The sequence below is a fragment of the Hyaena hyaena genome, unplaced genomic scaffold, assembly GCF_003009895.1.
Source record: "Hyaena hyaena isolate Hyena2069 unplaced genomic scaffold, ASM300989v1 scaffold_230, whole genome shotgun sequence".
NCBI classification, from domain to species: Eukaryota; Metazoa; Chordata; class Mammalia; order Carnivora; family Hyaenidae; genus Hyaena; species Hyaena hyaena.
The window spans coordinates 662,443-686,863 of NW_024080863.1; the positions used below are offsets into that span (position 1 = coordinate 662,443).

At 49.7% G+C, this 24,421-nt stretch overlaps 1 protein-coding gene across 3 annotated transcripts in view; it reads right to left on the minus strand.

Moving 5' to 3' along the window:
• Positions 1-670: 670 nt before the first annotated feature.
• SLC25A37 (solute carrier family 25 member 37) overlaps positions 671-24,421 on the minus strand; it is a 39,685-nt gene continuing 15,934 nt past the window's right edge. For 2 of the 3 annotated variants that reach the window (XM_039243761.1, XM_039243762.1), the window contains 3 exons: positions 5,873-6,101; positions 3,828-3,884; positions 671-1,862 (listed from right to left, as the gene is read on the minus strand). In XM_039243761.1, coding sequence (XP_039099692.1) covers positions 1,342-1,862; positions 3,828-3,884; positions 5,873-6,101 — 807 coding nt within the window. In that variant the 3' untranslated portion in view covers positions 671-1,341. Of the gene's footprint in view, positions 1,863-3,827; positions 3,885-5,372; positions 5,846-5,872; positions 6,102-24,421 lie in introns of those variants that run through there. The other variant, XM_039243763.1, reaches the window with a different exon arrangement.

Consider the following 24,421-nt stretch of genomic DNA (forward strand, 5'->3'; position numbering starts at 1 on the left):
CAGATCTACATGAGGCTGAAGATAGTTCTAGAGACGCATCTTGACTTGGGCGCTAGAGTCCAGGCCTCACTTCAGCAGCTGGGCCCAGCCAGAGCGCCAGGCCTGTCACTGGGAAGTGAGAGGCTCTGTGACAGGTGAGCTAAGGGTGAATGGAGTACACCCTTGACATACTTGCTATGCTGCCAAACATCCCTACAACGGCCCCAGGAAGCAGATTTAGGCCACACACACACAGGCAAGAGTATCTGAAGGGCCAGTTAAAGGCTGGAGCAGAAAGAAGTCCCAGGAATAAAGGCAGGATTTATCCCAGCTGCCTGCGCAACAAGGAAAACGTTGGTACTTCAAGAGCTGCTGAGCGGTGGCCCAGAGAGGCCTACGTTCCTGTCACTCAACGCAAGGGAGGGAATGGTCTTCATAGGTACAAGACTAGTCATCCTAACCCTACTGGGGACCACAGTCCTCCTGTGTGACCAACCTGGCCATCATTATATACGCAGGTGTGTGTGCATACAGTAAGACAAGGGGCCCTGGAGCCAGCTCTTTGGTCCTGGAATTTTTAGGAAGGACAAAGGGAAAAGGCACACAAAAGTGACTGAACAAAAGGAGAAAAAAAAAGCAGCTGGAAGTAGAATCTCATTATTTTGCTTTCCAAGTACCTTTTTCCCCCATGAAAAGAGATTCAAAATATAAACTTTATTATTTTACATTCAAGTGAAACTTCCATCTGGGGGGCTCAACACAATTTCAGCTGCATTCAGCAATTTACCACTTGGGCGCCTTTTTAACTTAACCCGATGGAAGAACTCAGCCCTCTGTTTTTTTTAAAAAAACAGCTTTATAGTCCCAGCTGTAACACGCTATCTGTACACACGCACAGGCACACACACACAAATCCAAAAACTTCTACATAGAAAAATAAAGGATAAACATTATCCATCTATTTTATACTGTGTGCTGGAACTTTTATATACAGAATTCTCTGTTTTCTTTAATGTATTCAGTCACTGCACATTTTCTCCCCTCTCATGCGAACTGCGAGCCTGGAGACCGCTTCGGTGAGGCAGAGAAGCTACATTCTTGTCAGAGGAAGGGAGAAAAAAAGCCCTTTCTTGCTCCCCTTCTGGTCTTTCCCCACCTACCAACTTGGATATCCCTGCGGACAGCCTTCAGGTAAGCGGCTGTCCCGCTGTTCCCCTCTCTCTAAGGCATCAGGGAGCAGAGGGCCCACCCTGAAAACACCCTGCCAAAATCGCCTCAGTGTGAGGACAAGGGAACGGAAGCAGGCAGGGAAAGCCTTTTAAAAATAAAAGATTCTAGATTCACGGCCCACAGCCCATTCTTTTAGTACGGAGTTCGATTCTCCAGCTTGTGCTTGGTGAGGAAGTACTTGAAAAACTCATAGACGGACCAGGAAATGGCAGTGGAGGGCATCTGGTAGATGACGCGTGCCTGTATGCCTTTGAAGTAGCCGGGCAACCCATTGAGCTGGTACACCGTCCGAAAGGCGTTGGCCATGCCCGACAGCCGGCCGCTGATGTTGGCCAGGTTGAGGGCCACATTCTCCTGAGTGTTAAGGAGGGTCTTACAGACGTCCAGGGGCGTGGTGGCGGCCGCAGCGAGGGCCCCGGCCAGCCCACCTGAGATGATGTGGGACTGTGGGTTGTAGCCCCGGTGAGGGTTGACTTGCTCTTGCAGGAACTCGTAGGTGATGAAGTGGATGGACTGGAAGGGAATGTTCATGGTCAGCTGTGTGGTGTAGCTCCGGTAGAAGGCCCCCAGGCCCTCGGTCCTCCACACTGTCCACACGCAGCTAAGGGCCGAGCGGTGCGGTGAGTCGTACATCTGCATGCGCTGCTTGACGACTGGGGTTGGCGCCACAGGCAGGCAATGGGTTGGGACGGGCCCCACCCCAGGTCGGAGTGAAATGGGAAGCCGGGCCATAAAGAGAAACAAGCAAGTTTAGACACACTGGTAACAGGTCACCGAGAGCCAGCACACAAGCAGCCCCAGCCTGAGAAACCGGGGCAGCCCCAGGCAACTCCCCGGTTACAGAGGTGGTCCCAGGACCCAGGGCCTGGTGTCTCCTGCCTGAATCCTGTTTAAGGTGGCCCCCAAATGAGGCAGCCACTTCAGACTAGAACACTGATCTGATCCCCCGGATCCCGGAGGCCTCCAGCATTGCACCCGCCACAAAACTGAATCTCGCCCCCTGGTCTCTCTGTCCTTCTCCATCCCAGCTGCACTTGCGTCCTGTCTTTTATTCTCTGGATGTGGCCTGGACTCAGCGTTTTTAGCCTCTGTGTGTCACAGCGCTCTTTGAAGAAACACGGGAACTAGGTCAGCCCAAATTCAATGACAAAGTCAACTGCTGGTTCAAAGGTTAAGGCCAATGAACTTGAGAGCTTGAGAGTCTGAGTAGCCCCCAGGCCAAATGAACACATACGGGGTGCTCGTCTTTACTTTGAAAGAAATGAAGTCCTTAAATCAATATGTCAAAGAGAGAGGGTGTTGAACCTCACTTATTTGTTTCTCCTTTAAAAGTAAAAACAAAATTCTTGCCGGGATGATGTGGTCTAATTAAGCGATCCCTGACCAGGTCCCTGTCCACACTGCCTTAACCACATAGAAACAAAAGCCCACCTCCCAGTCTGACCCAACAAGTCCCTGAAGGTCAGAACAAGGAGTCCCTGTCTGCCAGGGCATGGGAGGCAGCTGGCAGCACATTAAGAAATTTCAACCTTAAGAGACAAAAACAGACAAACTCGTAACATAAGACTTGAAATGCTGACATTTTACCTCTGATTTTTCCCTTCTGGCAAGGGACCATTTTTAGATGGGGAGAAAGGTGTAAGGAGTCCTACGTGTCACACAGAGAACAGCCCAGCTAAGTGGCCCAATACCAGGTTCCAAATCTCCTCACTGTGCGGACCTGAGTCAACTAAGGACTCAAGTCTGCACACCTGACAACTGGTTTATAGTGCTCCCAAAACTCAAAATAAAAAGGAGAGAATGTGGGAGGAGCTGGCTAAGACAAGATGGCCAAAGGTCAATTCACGAGTAGAGTGAGGTGTCCATGGTCATTCCTGACACTCTTCTCTCTATACTTGCGTTCTCTCTACACTTGCGTTACGTTTCAAATTGTCCATAGGAATTTCAAATCTCTTTTAAAAAAGCAAATTGAACCGAAGCTCTCATGACAGGCGCACGAGTGCGCCTGTGCATATGCACATGTATACACAGGCTTTAGAGGAGTGCAAAAGAATTGCCCTAGGAGCTTGTTAAAACAGATTCCTGGGGCGCCTGGGTGGCTCAGTCAGTTGAGCATCTGACTTCAGCTCAGGTCATGATCTCACAGTTTGTGGGTTTGAGCCCCATGTCAGGCTCTGTGCCGACAGCTTGGAGCCTGAAGCCTGCTTCAGATTCTGTGTCTCCCTCTCTCTCTGCCCCTCCCCTGCTCATGCTCTGTCTTCTCTCTCTCTCAAAAAATATTTTTTTAATTAAAAAAAAAAAACATTAAAACATTCTCTGTCTATACCCCCAGAAATTCTGATTTAGCAGGTCTGAGATGGGACTCGAACTGGCATTCCTAACGTGCTCTCAGGAGATGCTGATGCTGTTGGTCCATGGATCAGAGTCCCAGTAGCTGTTTAAGAGGAACACCATAAGCTCAAAGCCCTTTCCAAGGACTTTGCTAATGTAAAGAATTCTCCTGCTTATTCTGACTGCGGCCTGAAGGTCCCCTTGACCGACCTTCTGTCCCCCCCACCACCTTTTTCCTGCCCCTTTGCAGCCCGTTCTTGCCATTCCCTGGGACCATGAAGCATTACCTTCTGCTGGATTCATTACCGCATCGTGGAGCAGGGTGGCCATACTCCCAGCTATCCCTGCAAAACAAACTCCAGAAAATTACCCTCTGGGACCGGGTGTTCGGAGGAAGTTCTTGGAACCTAAAATCAGATGCAGCCCTGCACAGCTTTCTAAGAAGCAAAATCTACGACCAGCTCCACCCAGGTGAGCACTGACTCTTCAAGATGTAAAGTAACGACCGGGTTCCTGGGGGAGATGGGGAACGTAACACAGGCACAGTTACCCACATTTTCATCCTCCAGATCTGTAGTCAATACTGGGGGAAAGGCTAGACCTGCTGATGTGGGATGGTCCCCAGAAACCACACTTCATGGCTTTCTCCATTGGAAAACTGTCCAGACTTTAATTCTTGCCCCGTCCCTCACCTTTGTCTACACACTAACTCACTCTGTCCTTGAGCCCAAAGCAATCAAAAGGAATGATATCATGTACACAGCTAAAGGAGAGAAAAAGTCAGAAAAGAAAAATTTTTTTTAAATCCTTAATCAAATCCAGGCGTTTTCATGAAAACAGGCAGGGGAAGCAGACAATCAGGAAGATCTGCATGTGGCAGATTTCCAAGGTTAGTTTGCAAAGCCTCGACTTGTCTCCGAGACGCAGACTCCCTCTGAGGCTCTCATCTGGCCTGGTGTCAAGCACCAGGCACTTCCCAAGTCTGATACAGGCCTGGAACTTTGCTTTTCGCTCTGGGTTTCCTCCTCAGGCAGATGACACTGCCCAGCCATTAAGATGAGTGCCCAGAGGCAGGAGGAATGCAAAACATCAGGAGAGCGCTCTAGAAATGCGTACACAGCCCCGTCCCCCTCTGCACACACTTACGATTACCATCAGAAAGGTCAAAATGCAACCAGCGTACATCGCAGCGAAGCAGTAACTGCACTGGGCAGAACTGTGTCCCATCAAACCCCCTCCATGGGGTTCAGTGACCAAGGGACTAAACATTACACGAGGCAGCTTCAGCAAAAGGCAAACCCTGAGGTCACAGACTCAGGGATGGCATCAGCACGTGGCCCTTAGTGCCTGTCTTAATAAATGCAACCAGGGGCCCATTTTTAAAAAGGGAAACAAATGCCTGCAAACCAGCCGGGCAGTTATTATCACCAGGGTTTGCTGATAGAAGGGATGTTCTGGGGTGCTCTTGGTAGAAAAAAAAAAGGGAAAGACTGGCAGCTGGTCACTCTACCTGTCGCTGTTGAAACATGAATTTTGTTCAAGTACACCTTACGCTTCATTCCGCAGTCCCTTTCCATACCCAAACAAAACCCGGCAAAAGCCAAACCCACAGGAGAGGTGGAAAGGGCCACTGAGCCGGGCCCAGAAAACACGTCTGTGTAGGAGCCCCACGCCAACTCCTTGCCCTCAAAACAACAAAAGAAAACTCCTCCTCCCACTGAGACCAACAACAGAAGATAATGGGGGTGAAATTCCCAAATCCCCAGAAGCTTAAGGTGGGAAAGGTCGCCTGCGCTGCAGCAAATCCTTTGTCAGCCATAAAACTTCTTGACCTTTTAAAGCTTAGTTACATCTTGACGTTGTAGAGACCTGTTGAACCAGTTTTTTTAATAGTCTCAAAGAAGCTGTCCAGATAGCTTTTTTTTTTTTTTTTTTTTTGGAATCCAGTATTGAAAAGTTTTGTTTCTATTCAGGGTTTTGTATTGTTTTTTTTCCTAGATCTGATTAATTGCTTTTGCATGTTTAAAAAAAACAAAAAAGAAAAAAGAAAACAAACTGGAAGAACCCATACAACAACGAAAACTGAAACACCTCTGTCACCGACTTCCCCCAGGCTTTAGAAAGCAAAGGAGGGGAACAGAAAAAAGCGTGTGCATGTGTGTGTGTGCGTGTGTTTGGGTGTGTGCGCACACAAGGCTCTAGAGTTCTTTATTCATAAGCAAGCGTGGCGGAGATGAGGCGTCAGGCTGCTGGGTCACAGGGAGGAGAGCCCTGGGGAAGGGTCTGTTGAAGGAGAGAGCTCTCTAACTCCAGACAAACGCTTTCAAAATACCGTTGGCTAGGTGGCTGTTTCCTTGGTGGTGGAAAACGGCATTTAAAGTCCTTTTCATGTTTTCGTAGCAGGCAAAATACATGGCATGGGCCGGGCCGGCACCCATCACCATCACGTTGAGGCCTCGCAGGGGCCTCCAGAAGCCTTCAGTCCGAATGATTTTCTTGAGGGCTCCGTAGACACTTGTGTACTGTGCTTTGGGATCTGGATTCAAACTCTGCATTCGTGTCTAGGGGAGGGTGAGAAAACAAAATGGAGGAAGTTAACAAAGATGGTGAAGAGGAAAAAGAAGACCCGGGGTGGGGAGAGTGAGAGAAAACTGCCCATTTTCAGAGTTTCACAGGATTTCTTGGTGAAGAACACATTTGTTCCCTCCTTCCTCCTTCACATACACACAGCGATTTCATTAGCCCAGCAAAGGGGGATTTGGTTGGGGGTCAGGATTTGGAATAGGCAGATAGCAAGCTGTGTGACCACTGAGGAACCCCTTAACCTCTCTGGATGTCAGGACCCCCAATTAAAAAAACAACAACAGGATTCTCACAAACATCTAATAAAATCATGTATACGAAACCCTTAAAAAACGTGGAGACCTAGTTAAATGGAAGTATTATTATCCTGTGGTTCCCACTTTGGTCCTAAAGCCTGTGTCCTCACTTATCTGGGACTTCCATGGTCTGAATGCTTCTGCCATTCAGCCCCAACCAGGAGTCTCCCAGGGGCCCTCGGGGCCTCATCCCACATCTCCTCTAAATGCACTTCTCATTTTGTCTTCCAAAGTTGGCACTTATATATGGTCTTGTCCTTAACTTCTTCCTGTGGATAGCCTTGCGTCCTTGAGGCAGAAGCTCGGCCTTCCACATCTCTGTTATCCCTTCAGACTTTCTGGGCACTTACGTTGGTGTGACAGTTAATCCACATGTCAATGCAGCAAGACCACAGTACCCACACTGGCTCCAACTATAGTTAAACAGTAGTCTAGATGTTGCTATGGAGGTATTTCTTAGGTGTAATTAACATTTAAGCCATTAAATCAGGCTGAGTAAAACAGGTAACCCTCTGTAGTATGGTGGGCCTCATCTAATCGGTTGAAAGCCCGAAGAAGAAAAACACTTGCTGTCCTCCAAGGAAGAAAGAATTCTGCCTCCAGAAAGTCTCCGCACTTGAGCTGCAACACCAACTCTCCCCTGAGTCCCCGGCTGGCCTGCCTTGCACATTCTGATTTCCCAAGCCTCCATAATAATCACATGAGCCAATTCCTTCCCCATTCACACACACTCCCCCCACCATCTCTCTCCTGGCTTGGTCTCTCTGGAGAACCCAATATCTCCCAGGTGGAAGACCCAGTCCTGCAAAAGCAACAGACAGCAATGCCTTCCTCCACTCCCCTCAGCACACACAGCCCAGAGGAGAGGGTCTCCCATCGTTAGCAGGGATGCCCTTCTACCACACCAGGCAGAATCATACCCAAACCTAATACATAGAACTGAAGAAGAATTTCTCTAGTTGAGAATGGGGTGAAGGGCCCTGGGCCCTCCTCTCAACTCCAAAGCAGAGACACCCCTACCTCCCCACCCAGCAACTCAAGGGCTCAGAGGAACAGTGTGAAAACCAATGATCTAAATTAACACTCATATGTGGAAGTTAAGAAACAAACGCATGAACAAAGAAAACAAAAAAACAAAAACAAAACCAGACTCTTAACTATAAAGAACAAACTGGCATTTGCCAGAAAGCAGGTGAGCAGGGGATGGGCGAAATAAGTGGTGGGGATGAAGTAGTGCACTTATCGTGATGAACACTGAGTAATGTGTGGAAGTGTTGAATCATTATATTGAACACCTGAAACTAATATAACACTGTGTTAATTACACTTGAATTAAAAAATATTTTTTTAAAATTAGTAGTCATTTCGGATATCGTATGTTTTCACTCATCTGTGGAACAGGAGAAACTTAGCAGAGAACCATGGGGGAGGGGCAGGGGAAAAATAGTTAAGGAGAGGGAGGAGGGCAAACCACAAGAGACTCTTAAATACTGAGAACAAACTGAGGGCTGATGGGGGTGGGGGAGCGGCAAAGAGGGTGATGGGCATGGAGGAGGGCACTTGTTGGGATGAGAACTGGGTGTTATATGGAAACCAACTTGACAATAAACTATATTTTTAAAAATAAATAAAAAATAAAATTAATAGTTATTTTCAGATTTCATAAGCTCGTATAATTATTGGCAACTTTTCATTTCGCCAAGAAAGGACATAAAACAGTGATAACATGAGTGACAATCACCACTGCACTCTATGAGAATCATTTTCTACAAGAAAAGACATTCTTTAATGTTTTTTTGTTTATTTATTTTTGAGAGAGAGAGGCAGCATGAGCCGAGGAGGGTCAGAGTGGGAGACACAGAACTCGAAGACAGGCTCCAGGCTCTGAGCTCGCTGTCAGCACAGAGCCTGATGCGGGACTCGAACCCACAAACCGTGAGATCATGACCTGAGCCGAAGTTGGACATTCAACCGACTGAGCCGCCCAGGTGCCCCAAGAAAAGACATTTTTAATGCTTAAAAAAAAAAAAAAAACCAAAGACTACTTCTGATCATAAAACTGTCCTTTAAGTTAAATTTAGCTTTATCAAAAGTTCACCACTTTATCCCACTGAAAATACCTGCTGGCCCGGCCAGGATGGCTGCCAGACACTGGGGCCCACATTCCAGGGGAGTGCCAGGTGGGACTGGATGGGGTCCATACCCCTGTGCCTTTCTGTTTGTGTTTTAGTCTAACATGTTTCCAAAAGAATCTGAAGGGGCTTAATAAGGGAGGATACATTATAACAAACAAGGGCAAGGGAAGAAGCATGCGTACTTGTCAATGAGGAGGGCACCTGACTCGCAGGGGTGAAGCCTCCGCCTTGCTCAGAATGAACTACGGGAAATGCAAAGCGTTTACTCTGGAAGAAGCAGCCTTGCTTCTCCAAGGACAACAGAGGTTATCTAGAACTAAATTCTAAAAGCAATTCTAGAGCAAAGAAAGCTTTGCTCCCTGGCTTCTCCGTACAACTGCCCCAGATAAAAAGCTGGAGCACGATGCAGGAGGCGGTAGAGAGAGAACAGGGATGGGATTCAGATTCTATCATTTCCATGTGACCCTGGGCAAAAGGGTTAACCTCTCCAAGCTTTTGTTTCCTCCTCTGACAAAATGGTTAAGAAAATTAGACATCTACGACCATCATTACTTTTAATAACAAAGGCTGCATCAGGAGGCTCAGTAATGTGGTTCTAGTATATAATGTGCAGAAGTCTAAGCTACATGGTGGGGTGGTGGTGTCTGTGTCTTCAGTATACCTATGACACCTATTATGGTATCTAAATCACACTGGGGGCCCAACAAGTATTTGTTGAACGAATGGATGAACAAGCAAATGTGTGCAACTAAGGGTACCAATTGGGACGATGGGGTTTTTCTCTTCTCTCACTGCCCCTAAAATATGAGTAGCTTTCCTGGAGTTACGTGTTCCTCCCACCAACCTTTCTCTGTTTGTTTGTTTGTTTGTTTGTTTGTTTGTTTTTAAATTTTAGAGAGAGAGAGGAGAGCACAAGTAGGGAAGAGTGGCAGGGGGAGCGGGGGGACAGAGGGAGAGAAAGAGAAAGACAAAGAGAAAAAGAAAGAGAAAGAGAGAGAGAATGAATCTCCAGCAGGCTCCACACTCAGCATGGAGCCCAGCACATGGCTCGATCCCATGAATGCTGAAATCCTGAACCAGGCCAACATCAAGAGTCAGATGCTCTGAGCCACCCAGGGGCCCCCATCCTTTCCCTATTGATAACAACAATCCTGCCACTCCCATTCCCAGAGGAGAGATCTTTGGGGAGGGACTCCAGAACTGGTTCTCCAACCTCCCCCCCACCCCCCCACCCTGGCCCTAATCTCTGGCCTTGGGCAGCAAGGCTAGCCTGTGGTGAAGGCCCTCCTTGGGTCCTAGTGGGTAGCCCCTTACAAGCAGGGGTGGCAGAGCGAGAAAACACACAGGACCCGGGGGGAGGAGCTGAGTGGCTGGATCCCGGCCCCAATACGGGCTCCAACAGACCCAAGTGGCCTCGGCTATGGCATCTCATCTCCCTGGTCCCCAGTGTCCTCAACTGGAAAATTCAGGAGACAATCAGAACAGTGGCCGATTACCAGAATCACCAGGAAATGTTTGAAATGTCCTTCTGGGCACCACTCCAACACACTGATTCAAGACTTTTTTTAACTCCCCAGATGATTCTGGTCATCGCTTAGTTTGGAGAACCACTAAATAAAGGGCTCTCTCAGCCCTAGCACTTTCTAGTAACATTCTGTGTCCAGCCTTGGCTGAAAGGCAGGCACCTGGGTTAAGTGAGGGGGGCGTGGCTGGGGAGGCAGTGTGTACAGAGGGGAGCAGAGGCAGGAAGCTTTAGGGCCAGCCAATCCGACATTGCCGGTCTGAATTCCAACTCAGGGACCTCAAGCAGGTTCCTCAAGGTTGGGGCATGGAATAATCCCCCAGGGAGCTGTGGCAGGCAGAGTGAGGTAACTGTGGGCATGATGTGGCTCAGGTTGGCAGGTAACCATGACCGTCCCCTCTCCCACCCATCCTTTCCACACGTGATGATGTCGGGAAGGTTTCTCCCTTACAAAGCCGCTCACAGAGGACAGCTCTCGAAGACTTACAAGGGAAATTCAGGGTTGATTTCTCACCTCTCCCTTTTTAAGGGGGTGAGGCAAGTGGAGTAAGTATTACTGAACCAAAATGCACCACCTCCTGCGGAAAAGGAAAGGGCAACTGGGTATCTCTGCACACTCAGTAGATTTCTCTGTTCTGGGGGCCCGGGGGTTGACTCAAAGAAGGCCACGTTTAATGACACATACTTGGGACAGAGGCAAGTGACCTCTGAGCATGGAGGAGGACACAGTCAAGGCCCCTCTGGGCCCACCATGGCCAAGTTCAGGGTCAGAGCCACTTCAGTCCTATAGCACCTTCATCTCTTCAACCTGCCCACGGGGACAACCCACCACCGATCAGGCACCAGGGTGCAGAAAGGAAAGGTTGATGGGGGAAGTAAAGAACAAAGAATGCTCTGTCAGTTAAGCGTCTGACTTCAGCTCAGGTCGTGGTCTTGTGGTTCATGGGTTTGAGCCCCGCGTCAGGCTCTGTGCTGACAGCTCAGAGCCCAGAGCCTGCTTCAGATTCTGTGTCTCCCTCTCTCTCTGCCCTTCCCCCGCTGTGTGCACCCCACCCCTCTCAAAAATAATAAACATTAAAAAAATAAAAAAGAATGTGGGAGATGAGGTCAGAATGACCCATACAGGCCGTCCGGGTGCCACAAGGGAGCTCAGAGGAGAGGGCGGAGTGGGCAGCGTGCCCCAGTACGGTCTCCGGAACTCCCTCAGAAGGGAGGCTGAGAGAAGCCGAGGTGGCCAGCCAGTGGCTGGAGTGAGGGTGACCACCAGCTTATTAGCCTCTAGTTCTTCTCCATAGACTCTACTTGTAAAATGTACAACTGAGAGCCAGGCATTGTTTTAGCTTCCTGGGGGCCAGAAAAGAAGTTGGGGGTGAGTGGAAACAACCCAAGTGTCCCTCGATGGACGAATGGATAAACAAGTGGTCCACAGAGACAATGGAAGAGTACTCAGCCTTAAAACAGAAGGACATTCTGACACTGGCTACATTAATGCTGAAGGAAATAAGCCTGTCACACACACACACACACACACACACACACACACACATACACACACACATGCTGTACGATTTCACATAACATGAGGTACCTGGAGTTATCAAAACCATAGAAACAGAAAGTAGAATGGTGGTTGCCAGGGGCTCGAGGGAGGGCAATGGGGTTGTTTAACGGGCACCATGTTTCACTTTTGCAAGACATACAGTTGTGAAAACCGTCCTTTCATGCCTGAACTGTATACACTTAAAAATGGTTAGGATGGTACTTTCAATGTTACATGTATTTTTTACCACAACGTTTTTTGACTCAGGGTGGGAGGGTGGAGAGAAAGAAGATGAATGCAGTAGGCTCCACAGAGAAAAGGGCAGAGACTCAAAAAACGCAACCCAAACAAACCAAGGAGACGAAGACAAGAATCTCACAAGCTGCCTTTCCTGCCCTGGGTTTCAGTTCCTGTTCAGGCCTGGCTGCGAGGCTCTCCCTTTCTTTGTAACAAATCGCCATCCTTAGCATTTTAATTCTCCACCCTCTTGGAAATTCAGAACGCATATTAGCATATTAAAGGCTCTGGGAAGTTCTGCCAGTGAATTCTGTTCCACAAGGCACTTCTTCAACGTCTGTATTGGGCAACAGAAACCTCATCTGGCAGAGTGACCAGATCCACCTTGGGGAACACACTTTGAGAAAACAGCTGTAGCCAGCTGGTGGGAGGGGGGGGTCCCGGAAGCAGGAAGCACAGAGATCAGCTGGGGGGTGGTCAGTCAGCAGGACCCCCGGGGGGCCCAGGCCCGGGAGGTGGCAGGAGCAGGCTGAAGACAGGCCTGAGCGGGGCGGGGGGGGGGGGGGGGGGGGGGCCCGCCAGGCCCTCAAGTGCCAGGGCCCAGACCTGGGTCTCTGGCCTGGTTCTGCCATTCGCCGTGTGACCTGAGCAAGTCTCCTGGAGCTCTCGAAGGGCACTTTTAGAACAGGCTCCCCACCAACGACACAGAGTCTGTACCTGCATTAAACCAGCTCCATAGGCTTCTGGAAAGGCTAGAATGGAGCGAGGGGCAAGCCTCTTGCTCAAACTACCTCCCTAATAAGACAAATCAGGACGGGCCTGCCTTGCTTTCCTGCTGTCTTCTGGAGAGGGGGCAGGTGGACAGAGAGTGGAAAATGTGTGCTCCGTCCCAGGTGAGCTCACAGGATCGTATGACAGGAGCTGCAAGGGCCCGGGCAGAGGGTACACGGAGCTCAGCACCTGCCTTTGCAGATAGGAAACTGGAGGCCAGCAAGAAGAGCGAAGGGGGCAAGCTGCGCCTTGCAGGGAGACCTCTGCCCTCCCGGGCCTCCTGCAGAGGACGGCCCAGCCCAAGGCCCACAGCATCACTGGGCCTCTGTCCTCCCACCCGGGTTCTGAGTCCTCCTTTCTCGGTACTTCTCAACAATAAAGAGCAAGTGGGGTGGGGGTGCCTGGGTGGCTCAGTCGGTGGAGCATGTGACTCTTGACCTTAGCGTTGTGGGTTCAAGCCCCACACTGAACATAGAGCTTACGAAAGAGAGAGAGAGAGAGAAGGAAAAAAATGAATGAATGAATGAAAGAAAGAAAGAAAGAAAGAAAAGAAGAAGTAATAATATAAAAACTGTCTACATCGAAAAACATGCACTTTCAGGACCAGGAGAAGATAATGCAAAATCTACCCATCCATCCATTCAAAAGTGTTTGCCAAGCTCTTACTTTAAAGGCAGGTGCAGAGACACAGCAGGAATAGGCATGAGAGGGGCTCCCAGTTCATGGTGTGGACAAATGTGACAGCACAATGGCTGGGCACAATGCCCAGACCAGGCCTGGGCCTCAAAAGGCTACCCAGGAGTCTCTGTTCCAGACTCTCTCCCAGAGAAAGGAAATTCACTTCAGGCACCCACTGAATGCCAGGAAAATGCCAAACAGCATTAGCGTCTGCTACCCGGTGTCTGTTGCAGAGTCAGCAATCAAATCGGTAAATTTAATTCTGTCCCGTGGGCTGACGTTCCCAAGTTGCATAGACAGTCACTGAGCAGAGCCTGAGCCAGACTGCAGGTCCCAACCCCCTCCCAGCCCCACAGCCAGCCAGCCACGGGCACATGGCCTCACCCTTCAGCCCAAGGCCCAAAGCTTTCCCACTTGCACCCACCGCCCATCTATGGCACACTGTACCCCCTGCACTGGGGTCTGCTGATGACACTCCAGCTGCCCATCCACAACTGCACAGGGCAGAGCATGTCAGACCAAGGAGCTGTCCCCACCCAGGCACGCAGATCCCAGCAGGCAGCCAGGAGAGCACAGTGCTGTGTCAGGGAAGAATTGCCTTCCGGGATGAAGCCACAGACCTCATAAAGGGCTTAGAAAGTCCTATCCTCACCTTCCAGAATAGGAGGCAAGCACATCAGAGAAGAAACTCAAACCACATCAAGGAGAACCATGCACACACAGTAAAACCTAAGGCACTCTTGGGTTCAAGACTGCCGGCATTCCAACTCAGAATCTGCGTTGCAACTCGGAATCTCGTCCTTCCACGTTTGATACAGAAGACGGACAATCATGTCCTGGCCCTTTGGAAAACACTTGGAGAAACCATAAAAAATGAGCCATGAGGATACCGCCCAGTACCATCCCCACATGCACATTAACTGGGAACAGAGCACTGAAGGAAATGCTTTAAGGAGACCTACACAGTTTGTGGCAAGCAGAGGTACATCAAAGTTCAAGTTCAAGATTCCAAATCATGTCTTTTTAAATCTCCCAAACTGGCAAGAGTGTATACATAAAGAAAATATACTTTGTCTCTCTTTTTTGTTAATCAAAAGGAAAACTTGATCCTCTCAAAAATTTTTAAATGTTTATTATTCATTTTTGAGAGAGAAAGATAGAGACAGAGCATGAGTGGGGGAGGGGCAGAGGGAGAGAGAGGGAGACACAGAATCTGAAGCAGGTTCCAGGTTCTGAGCTGTCAGCAGAGAGCCCCCATGCGGGGCTCGAACCTACGGTGCATGAGATCATGACCTGAGCTGAAGTAGGACACCCAACCGAATGACCCACCCAGGCATCCCCTTGATCCTCTTGAAGTTTAGGAACCAGCAGGAGAAAAATGACTCCTTAAAAGAAGTCCTTGCCTCCCTCTCCCCTCCCTGCAAATAAAAGGGGAGAAGAAGGAAGAGAAAGAAGCATGTGCTGGCGTGGAGATGAGGAGTTCCAGGCACATACATTTTGAAAGCCCCTGGGGAGAACCACCATTTTAGAGCAAGAAAAAGGGCAAGTTCATTGTCCAATCAGTCAGAAGAGCGATGCCAAGACAGAACAGAAAGATGAGAGCCGGTGGGAACGCACGTCTGCATCAATTTCCCTGCCTCACCTATGGGAAGGTGCAGACGCCCCTCAGTTCCAGGCCACCCTGGTGCTCGAGGGAGGGTGGGAGGAAGCAGGCTTGCACACGTGAGAAAAAACCAGCGAGGCCACTCTGTTCCTGGTGTCTCTGAAGTGTGGAGCCTGGCCTGTGGACCGTTTATGCCATCTCTCATTCATACTCGCTAGACGAAATCCTGAAACCTTCAGGGCCCCTTCGGGGTGTGCTTTGGCGTCACTGCTGTTTCTAGGGCTAAAATGACGCAGTATTCAGTAGAAAATACAAATTCCACCAAGATCGCCAAAACCAAGTTCCTCGGCCTCCCAGGGAAGGAGCCGCGGCACCAAATAGCACTTTTGCGAACAGGCACAGTGTGAGAAGTCAGATCCCAAATCGCACCCAACCCAGAAAGGGTGGCCCAGGAGGGGCCACGTGAGCTGTACCTAGAGAGAGGAACGTTACCTCAATTGGTTAAAAATAAATAAATAAAAGGAGGTGTCTTTACCGTCCCTTCTATTAGGATTTGATTTTTTGACTTTGAGCATGTGTTACTTTGAAAAAAAGGCAAATGGGCAGGGGGAGGAAGTGACCAATTCTGCCACAGGGGGATTGTGAATGTGCGGGTAGTTCTGGGAAACGGGAAGGTATGGCCAAAGGCTACGTTCAAGGGTAAACGCAGAGGAAAGTGTGGACGGAGAGTCGTTCCAGACTCAGGTGGGTGGCTGGGCACTGGATAATCAATAAACCTTTGCTGAGAAAAAGGCAGGCTGGGGCTGGATGATGGAAGCCCTGAACAGTTTGCTCAGGAGCTTGGAATTTACTTTATAGGCAAGTGTTTTCCAAGGTTACATATTGCGCATGATGGCAGCTATGAAGAGGCACATGGTAGGCAGTACAGATGGGGTCTCTCGCATCTGGACAAGGGATAAGGCCCAGACAACAGAAGCCCTCCCTACCAGGCCTCATTATAGGCTGGCCTCTCTCTGCTCTCTCCAAACCCATGGCCCCATGCAAGGCCACCGTAATGCCACCTTACACCCACTGGCAGCGGCACACTGCACCGCTAGGGCCCAAAGGATACCATTCCCACATCCCTTCCTCCTAGGAGCTAACCCTGGTCACTCCTCCCCTTCTCTAGAAAATTCCCCAGCAGATGGAGGCAGGGATGAGAGAATCTGTGCCTGGCTCAGACCCAATATACCCAGGAAATACTCAGAGCAATCCAGTGGCCAGCCCAAAGGATTAAGTGACTTCTGCTCCACATGTGGGAAAATTTCCAAGATTCCAGGTAACAGGGCTCGGGGTTCATAGACGGGACTGGTGACCCTCTGGGGAGATGGTGAGGGGAGGGAGAACACGGGGCTGTAGGGGAAGCCTGAACCACCAGTCACTCCTATCCACCTGGCTTGGCCCTAGCAAGATGAGCAGGGACCCAGAGTCCTGCGTTCTGGTCCTACACCTGATATTAAGGACTACAGTGGCCTTCAACAAGTCAGCCTGCTTCTCAGAGCCCCAAAGCCTCTTTTCACAAAATAAGTATAATAATAAAAGTCACACTGGCAAAGATCTCCACTTTACAAACAAGGAAACTGAGGCACAGAGGGGCTAAGCAACTTGCTCCAAGATCACAGAGTACACACAGGCCTGGAAGCCAGACAGATTGGCTCCAAAGCCATGCTCTGAACCAGGAGGGACCACAGGTGATCCCTAACTACCTTCCTGTCGCTGATGCGCTCTGCTTCTCCTACCATGCTAAGTCAGCAATGCAGACTACCCCGCATGTGCCCGACCTCTTTGAAGAGCGAGTAGTACCCTGACTATGTCAAAGTCACTGAAAGCTTCACTGCTTAAGCCCACGAAATTCCTGGGGTATCTGCGTCCAGCCTGCAAGCTTACAGACAGTCACGAGCCCGGTCACAGAGAGCTCACGGAGCTCCCGTTTCCCATTGCTGGCCATCAGCCTGGCCACTGATTCCAAGTGGAACAGGGTAGTAGTGGCTCGCCCAATACGAACCTGTTCTCATTCAGAAAGAGCTTGAACCATATGCCCGCCCAGGTGGTGGGCAGGAGGGGCATCTGGAGGGAAGAAAGCCTGGCCTGCTTTCTGTACTCAAAAGCTACGACTGAATATTCCAAAGTTCAGACTGCTTTCAGGGAAGAATTCAATTCAATGCTACTCCCTGGCCTCCCCGGTGCCTCTCCTGACTCAGCAGCCTTGTCTCTGTCACTGGCTTATAAACACCCCACCTACAAGTAAGGACAAGATGTCAGAGGCAGAGCTGAAGAAACGCCTCATTCTCAAAAGTGTTTTAGTTTCCTCATATATAGGTAAACTCGCTTAAGCATCCTAACACCACATCAAAGAGTAAATTGAATGCAAGAATCCACATGGACGTGCCCTCGAAGAACATGAAGCCACCCCAAGGCACCAGGATGACCTGGGTGCAGAAGAACAGAACGCCGGCGCTGATTCTGCCCATGACCATTCTGGTCCCCGCTGGCTCCTTTGGCCCCGGCCGCTCAGCCATCACGGCTGTGCGTGGTGGGACTCCCTACGGGCTTTTGTTTGATTTCAGAGCTCTGCCACCCTCCTCACCCCCAACCTCCACTTTGCTCTCCCTCATTAGGAAACAGTCATGGGATTTGCCCACGTTCCCAGAGCTGGTCACCACAGTGCCAGGACGGGCCAACACTCCCAAGCCCCGCAACCACGTTTTGCTGAAAATTCCAACTGTGCAATCTCAAAGAGATCTTGGTCACCCGCCCACCGGCCTGATGCTCAGATAGTCTCTCGGGGTGTGGAGTTCGTCCGTTCAATCACCAATGACATCTGGGGCTTCTACTCCAGGCCTGACTCTGTAATTCGTACCTGAGGACACAAAGATGTCCCCTGTCCCCAACCACCCCACAGTCGAAGTCCTATTCTAGTCTTCAGCTGGATGCACTTCGAGGAAGTTACTCAACTTCTCTGAACTTCGGTTCCCTCATCTGTGAAAACCCCTATGTCACGTGCTTCCTGCAATGGATACTAAGAAAACTTCTCAGCACACAGATCACCTAGCACAGTACAGGAGGGGCTCTGCGAATGTTTATCATCTTAGTCATTCTTTTTATAAGGGCTCCAGCACGTTCCTTAACCACCATCGATGTTAATACAAATGACTTTGAAATCTTATTTTTCTTTAATGTTTATTTTTGAGAGAGAGAGAGAGAATGTGAGCAGGGGAGGGGCAAAGAGAGAGGGAGACCAGAAACCAAAGCAAGTTCCAGGCTCTGAGCTGTCAGCACAGAGCCCAACGTGGGGCTTGAACCCATGAACTGTGAGATCATGATCTGAGCTGAAGTTGGAAGCTTAACCGAATGAGCCATCCAGGTGCCTCGGCTTTGAAATCTTATTAAGAACCACCACCAAAAACTGGTCGAATCTTGCCAGGAAGGAGTGAGGCTTTTCCTTCCTCCTGCTTGCTGACAGAGGGCTCTCATTACAGGTTGGAGCTGAACACCAGACAACAGAGTAGAATAGGCTATAAACCACTCACACAACAGACCACAGGGTCCCACAAGGAAGCTGCCAGCCACAGCGCACAGACGTTGAGGACTCCAAGCCACAGTGCCTATGACCACACAAGGTAAGCACAGGAGTGAAGCCTAACCACCACCCCCTCTGATCAGAAAGAGTCTGAGGGCACCCGGTGTAGTTTAGTCGGTTAAGCATCCGACTCATGATTTCAGCTCGGGTCATGATCTCACGAGTTTATGAGTTCGGGATTTTTTGTTTTTTGTTCTTTGGGGGGTTTTAAAAAAATTTTTTTAATGTTTATTTTTGAGAGAGACAGAGTGTGAGTGGGGTAGGGGCAGAGAGAGAGAGAGAGAGAGAGAGAGAGAGAGACAGAATCTGAAGCAGGCTCCAGGCTCTGAGATGTCAGCACAGAGCCCGATGCGGGGCTCAAACCCACGAACTGTGAGCTCATGACCTGAGCTGAAATCAGAGGCTTAACTGACTGAGCCACCCAGGCGCCCCTGAGTTCAGGCCCCACATCAGGCTCTGCACTGGCAGCACAGAGCCTGCTTGGAATTCTCTCTCTCTCTCTCTCTCTCTCAGTCTCTCTCTCTCTCTCCCTCTCAGTCTCTCTCTCTCTCTCCCTCTCTCTCTGTCTTTCAAAATAAATAAAATAAAGAAAGAAAGAGAGAGAGAGAGAGAGTGAGAGAGAGAGACTGGACAAAGCAAGGTCACCTTCTCATTCCCACTGGTGTCCAGGCCCACAAGGGCCAGCCCCGCAGGCTCAAGGGCTCTGCCTGGGTCTAAACCCCATTCTGCTGCTTCCTCCTTGCACCTTTGCACCTTTGGCAAATTATTCCATCTCTCCGAGCCTGTTTCCGTATCTGTGAATGACGGATCATAACAGCATCTACCTTCTAACGTGTCTGTGAGGATTAAAGGAAATAAGGAATGAATGACAAGCCCTTTGCCTGGGGTCTGGCATACAGTTGCTGTTGCTCTCATTCATGTTTGGGTTTGGGTTTTGTTTGTTTGTTTGTGTTTTGTTCTGTTTTTGGAGAAAGAGCAAATTCCTAGGAAGATCTAACTTCTACTCTAATTCCTTCTTAAAACTCTCATCCCCTTGGAGCAGGGTGCCACCCAGATCAGCCCCAGTTGGGAGCAACCCCCTGCCCACCACAATGACTGCACACTGAGACTAGACTACCTGAGTCACCGTTGGGAGAGCCCTAGCTGCATATATTCTGTTGCCCTCTTAACCGCAGAGAAACTGAGGCCCGGGAAACCAGAGGACTTGCCCACAGGGCGCACAAGGGACTCTGGCCCTCCCACCCACCCCACTTCCGCATTCGCCTTTCTTGGCTCTCGGTTTCTAGACCGGACCTGGCTGCTCGCATTAATCCTGATTATGTAACAAAGGGAACCTGGGCAGCCTGCAAGGTAGGGGGGAAATCTCCAGTGTCATTTTACACGGACGCAAAGGGCCCCAGATGACAGTGCCTCGGGAAAGTCGCCCAGCTGGCCTGGCTGCTTGGAGGCAAGGGCGGCTCTGGAGACCTTTAACCAGCGCGAAAGTCTGGGGCCGGGCGGGCTGGGCGGGAGCCTGAGGTCCCAAGGTTCCCCGATGCTGCTGACAGCAGCCCATTCCCTGGAGGTCACCACTGTGCAAAGGGCCCTCCTGCGCTCAAGGACCTGCTCTTCTCTGAACTGCAGGGAAGCAGCCAGAAGGGGCCAAGCGGAACTAGAGAACCCTCTGTGCGTTCTGCCCCCTTTCCTGTGCTCCACCGTCACCCTGCAGGCCCTGGGCCCCTACCGTGGGCGTGGGCAGGCTCTCAGGTCCCCCGGATTCTGGGGGATAAGTCCACGTGGCACTGCAGGGCACGGATGTCTCCACTGAGTATGCCTCACTCTGCCAAACAGGGGCAATCCTCCCAAACGGTGCATTTAAATGTGAGCATGAAGGGACAGAGCCCTGTTCCAAGAGTCTGAAGGCCTAGGCTCCTGCCCAGCCCTGCCCTCACATCCCTGAGGAGCTGGGAGCGATCTAGCTAACTGGGCATCAACATGGGTTTCCACCAGAAGGTAAACGCCAGAAAGGGTGAGAAATTTCTTCTGTTTTGATCACGGATCTATTACAACTGCAAATATCTGTCAAATGGATAAATAGGAGTTAACACTGATGTCTCTAAATATTTCCTTTTTGGCTCGCACAGTCTAAACCTATGAAATGGGGAAAGAATCCTTTGAAAAACAAACGCGCATGGGTGTGTTTTACTTGCAGGGAGATAAATCTATAGATCTCCTTTACTATCCATCAGGCCCACTTGCAGCTTTAAAATGTTTACTTGTGTTAGAAAGAAAGAAAAGAAAGGAAACAAAGTAAGAAAGAAAGAAGGGAAGAAAGAAAGAAAGAAACAAAGAACGAAAGAAAAGGAAAGAAAGAGAAAGAAAGAAAGAAAAGAAAGGAAAATGAAAAATGAAATGAAACGCAAGAGAAATTGGAAGGCTTTTTTATACTGTAGGTAAGAATGTAAAATGGTGCAGCCCCTATGGAGAAAGTACAGTGGTTTCCAAAAAAATTAAAAATAGAATTACCATATGATCCAGCAATCCCAGTTCTGGTTTATAACAAAAAAATGTAAAGCAGGGTCCCAAAGAGAAATCTGCACACCCATGTGCAATAGCAACATTATTGATGGTAGCCAACAGGTGGAAGCCACCCAAATGGCCATCTGTGGGTGAACGGATAAACAGAACGTGGTATCTCCTACAATATTATCACTCAGCCTTACAAAGGAAAGAAATTCTAACACATGCTACAACATGGGTGAACCTTAAGGACATTATGAGATAAGCCAGTCACAAAAAGACAATGATTTCACTTACATAAGGCAATTAGAACAGCCAAATTCAGAGACAGAATGTGGTTGGGGGCTGCAGGGGCTGCAGTGGGGTGGAAAATGGGGAGTGGCTGTTTAAAAGGGGCAGTTGTACTCAGAAAGTCAAAACCGTCCCGGAGATGGGTTGCACAATAGTGTGAACGTACTCGACATTCCTGAACGACACACTTAAAACCGTTAAGATGGTATTAGACACCTGAAACTAGCATAACACAGTAGGTAAAGTACACTAGAATTAAAATGTAAAGCGTCATGAAAATGGAAAAAAACAGTATGAGGTAAATTTCACATTCTATGTATTTAACACCACCTTTTTAAAATCCTAAATTTAATCAACAGCTCATTCCACCTGCTTTTCATAGTCTGAGATCCTGTCATACAATCAGGTAATCCTCTAACCTTCCCCTAACCCTTGAAATAGCATTTGTTTGTCTGCTTGCTCGCTTATGGTAAAGGCAGGCAGGGGTCTCAAATGCACAGCATGACCCCTAGACACTGTGATATTCCCGGCTCCAGAGCCGGCCTTGGAAGCACCTGGAATGTGAGCCCAGGGAGAAAGCAGAAATGGTTAAACTGCAAAATCTGTAGAATCCTGTCAGCTTCTGCAACAGCAGGCACACCCTCCCCAGAGGCCACTCCTTCTAACGCTTGCCCCACTATTAGCCTATTAGCCACAGGAAGAAAAGGCTTTTCAAAGCAGCCCTGTCGCCAGCCTCCTCTTGCTCATTTCTCTACTTATAATTATATCAGGTGATGTGTCTGCATGCCTGTCTTCCATTAAAGTCTGAGGGCACGAAGGGGGGGACAGCCTCCTGGCGTTTGTGATCTCAGTGCTCTGGCACCGCGCTTTATACGACACTCTGTGATTGTGGAGGACTCAGAGGTACACAAAATTTTACCCACAGGCATAGACACAGTAGGCACTTGAACCCCCCGCCAACAGCTGTCTCCTTGCTGCTTGCTCCTCAAAAGGCTGTCTACATGCTGTGTCCCGCAGCACAATGCGTGTCACCATCTCCTGGGGCCGACCGCCCAGGGCAGCAGCCCATCAGAGCAGGGCTCCAGAGTTCAGCATAGGCTGGAGGTCTTGGCAAGGGCTCAGAGGAAACGTCCCAGAGGTTGCCAAAAGCCAGATTTCACACAGGTGCTAAGATCAAATGATCTCCATAATGCTGGCTGATTTACACATGTGGGGTGGGGGGCAGATCACAGCCCGAGATGCTGTTCTCCTTTCTTCGCACACCTTGCACACCAGCCAACAACAGAAAAAGACCAAATGCCAGAAACACCGGGCTTGATGTTCTAAGCATGTCAGGGGAAAGACGCCAGAGGAAACATCCTGAAGTTTCACCTTCCAGCCTCTGGAAGCCACTCACATGTACAAATGTCTGCATGTACAAACAGTTTCATAAGCTTTGGGGGGAGTCATATTTAAGTTTTACTGGACGCCAAAGAGAATGGTGGGACCTACAATCAAGGATGAGCTTTCATGCCGACTAAACCTTTGTCTTGGAAACAACAACTTGGGTGTTGAATTGAAACTGAGGCCCTCTTGGGGCACCTGTGGTGGATCAGTCAGTTAAGCGTCCGGCTTCGGCTCAGGTCACAATCTCAGGGTTCACGGGTTCGAGCCCCGTGTAGAGCTCTGTGCTGACAGCTCAGAGCCTGGAGCCTGCTTCGGATTGTGTCTCCCTTTCTCTCTATCCCTCCCTCCCTTATGCTCTGTCTCTGTCTCTCAAAAATAAACAAACATTTTTTAAAAATAAGCTGAAGCCATCTGACGAGAAGGGTTTCCAGAAGGGAGAGCATGAGACTGGCACGGTGGATGCGAGTGAGTGGCCTCAAACTAGTAAAACACCAGGGTTTGTGTCCCCGCTCCGTGAACACGGGCAGTGTGCCAGCAGGGGTGCTGGGCACCGGTCCTTGCCTGCAAGGAGTCTGTCATCTAGCAGGGACAGGCAGCGTGAACCAAAAATCACACAAATTTAAAAACAGGCAAAGTCTAAGGACCCTGAAGCAAAGTGAAAGGACAACAGCAAAGGCACCTAATTTACATGTGGGGAGGGGTCCTGGAAGTGACTTGGAAGCGGAGAACTGAAGGCTGGGCGAGTCAGCCAAGTGGAGCTCAGGACAGAGGGGCTATGCTGGGCACGGGCAGTGGCAGGTGGGGGTGGCCAGAGGCCCTGAGAAGGCTGGTGTCGCTGTCAGCCTGCTGACTTCCAGGGGGTAAGCCCAGAAAGGCACAGAAGGACACAGAGCCCACAGGGAGCCCTGAAAACATCATTGTAATCTTCAGTCTGTTAGGTCCTGACCTCCTGCCTTGGATTTTCGAGCAGAGAAGAGGGGGAAGAAAGGGGGAGAACACAGGAGAGCGTTCTCACTGTGAAATCTAAATGGGAGTGCCAACCATGAGGAGCAGAGGTATTCCCATAACCAGGAGCGGACACACCCGAGAGTCTCCCAAGTGAGGAGCTCCCCCACTCCGGCATTCACAACACTCCCCCAAACGCTCGGGTCGTCCAGGCTAAATCATCTGTGACGCTGGCAACACTGTGTGACCTTGGCCATGCCAGCTGACCCCTCAATGACTCAGCTTCCTGGTAGTGAACTTGTAAAAGGTCCCCGGCAGGAAGGAGTCAGAGTCATAAACAGGGCCTTCCAGAAGCATCTGCTACATGTCTCCCCTTGATTCCAGGGTGGGGCCGTGGCCATTCAGCATTTCTGGAATTGCATGAATGAATGGTTTGCAGCCTTCAAGCATTGTAGTTGGAGGCTTAAGGAAATCAAACAGACTATAATTTCTAGGCAGGCACTCTGGGATGCAGGGACCCCAAATGGTATATTGACAGCTGGCTCCTGTCCCTGCTCCTCAGCCCCCAGGAGAATTCCAGGGCAAGGGTCTTCCAGTGTTTTCCTCCAAACAGAAGTGCCTGTCAGTCTATATTCAAAGTCAGAAGGGGATGGCCAAAAGTTATACTGCCCCATGGAAGTAAAGAGTGGAAGGGCACCTGCGTGGCTCAGTCACTTAAGTGTCTGACTTCCGCTCAGGTCATGATCTCACAGTTCGTGGGTTCGAGCCCTGCGTCA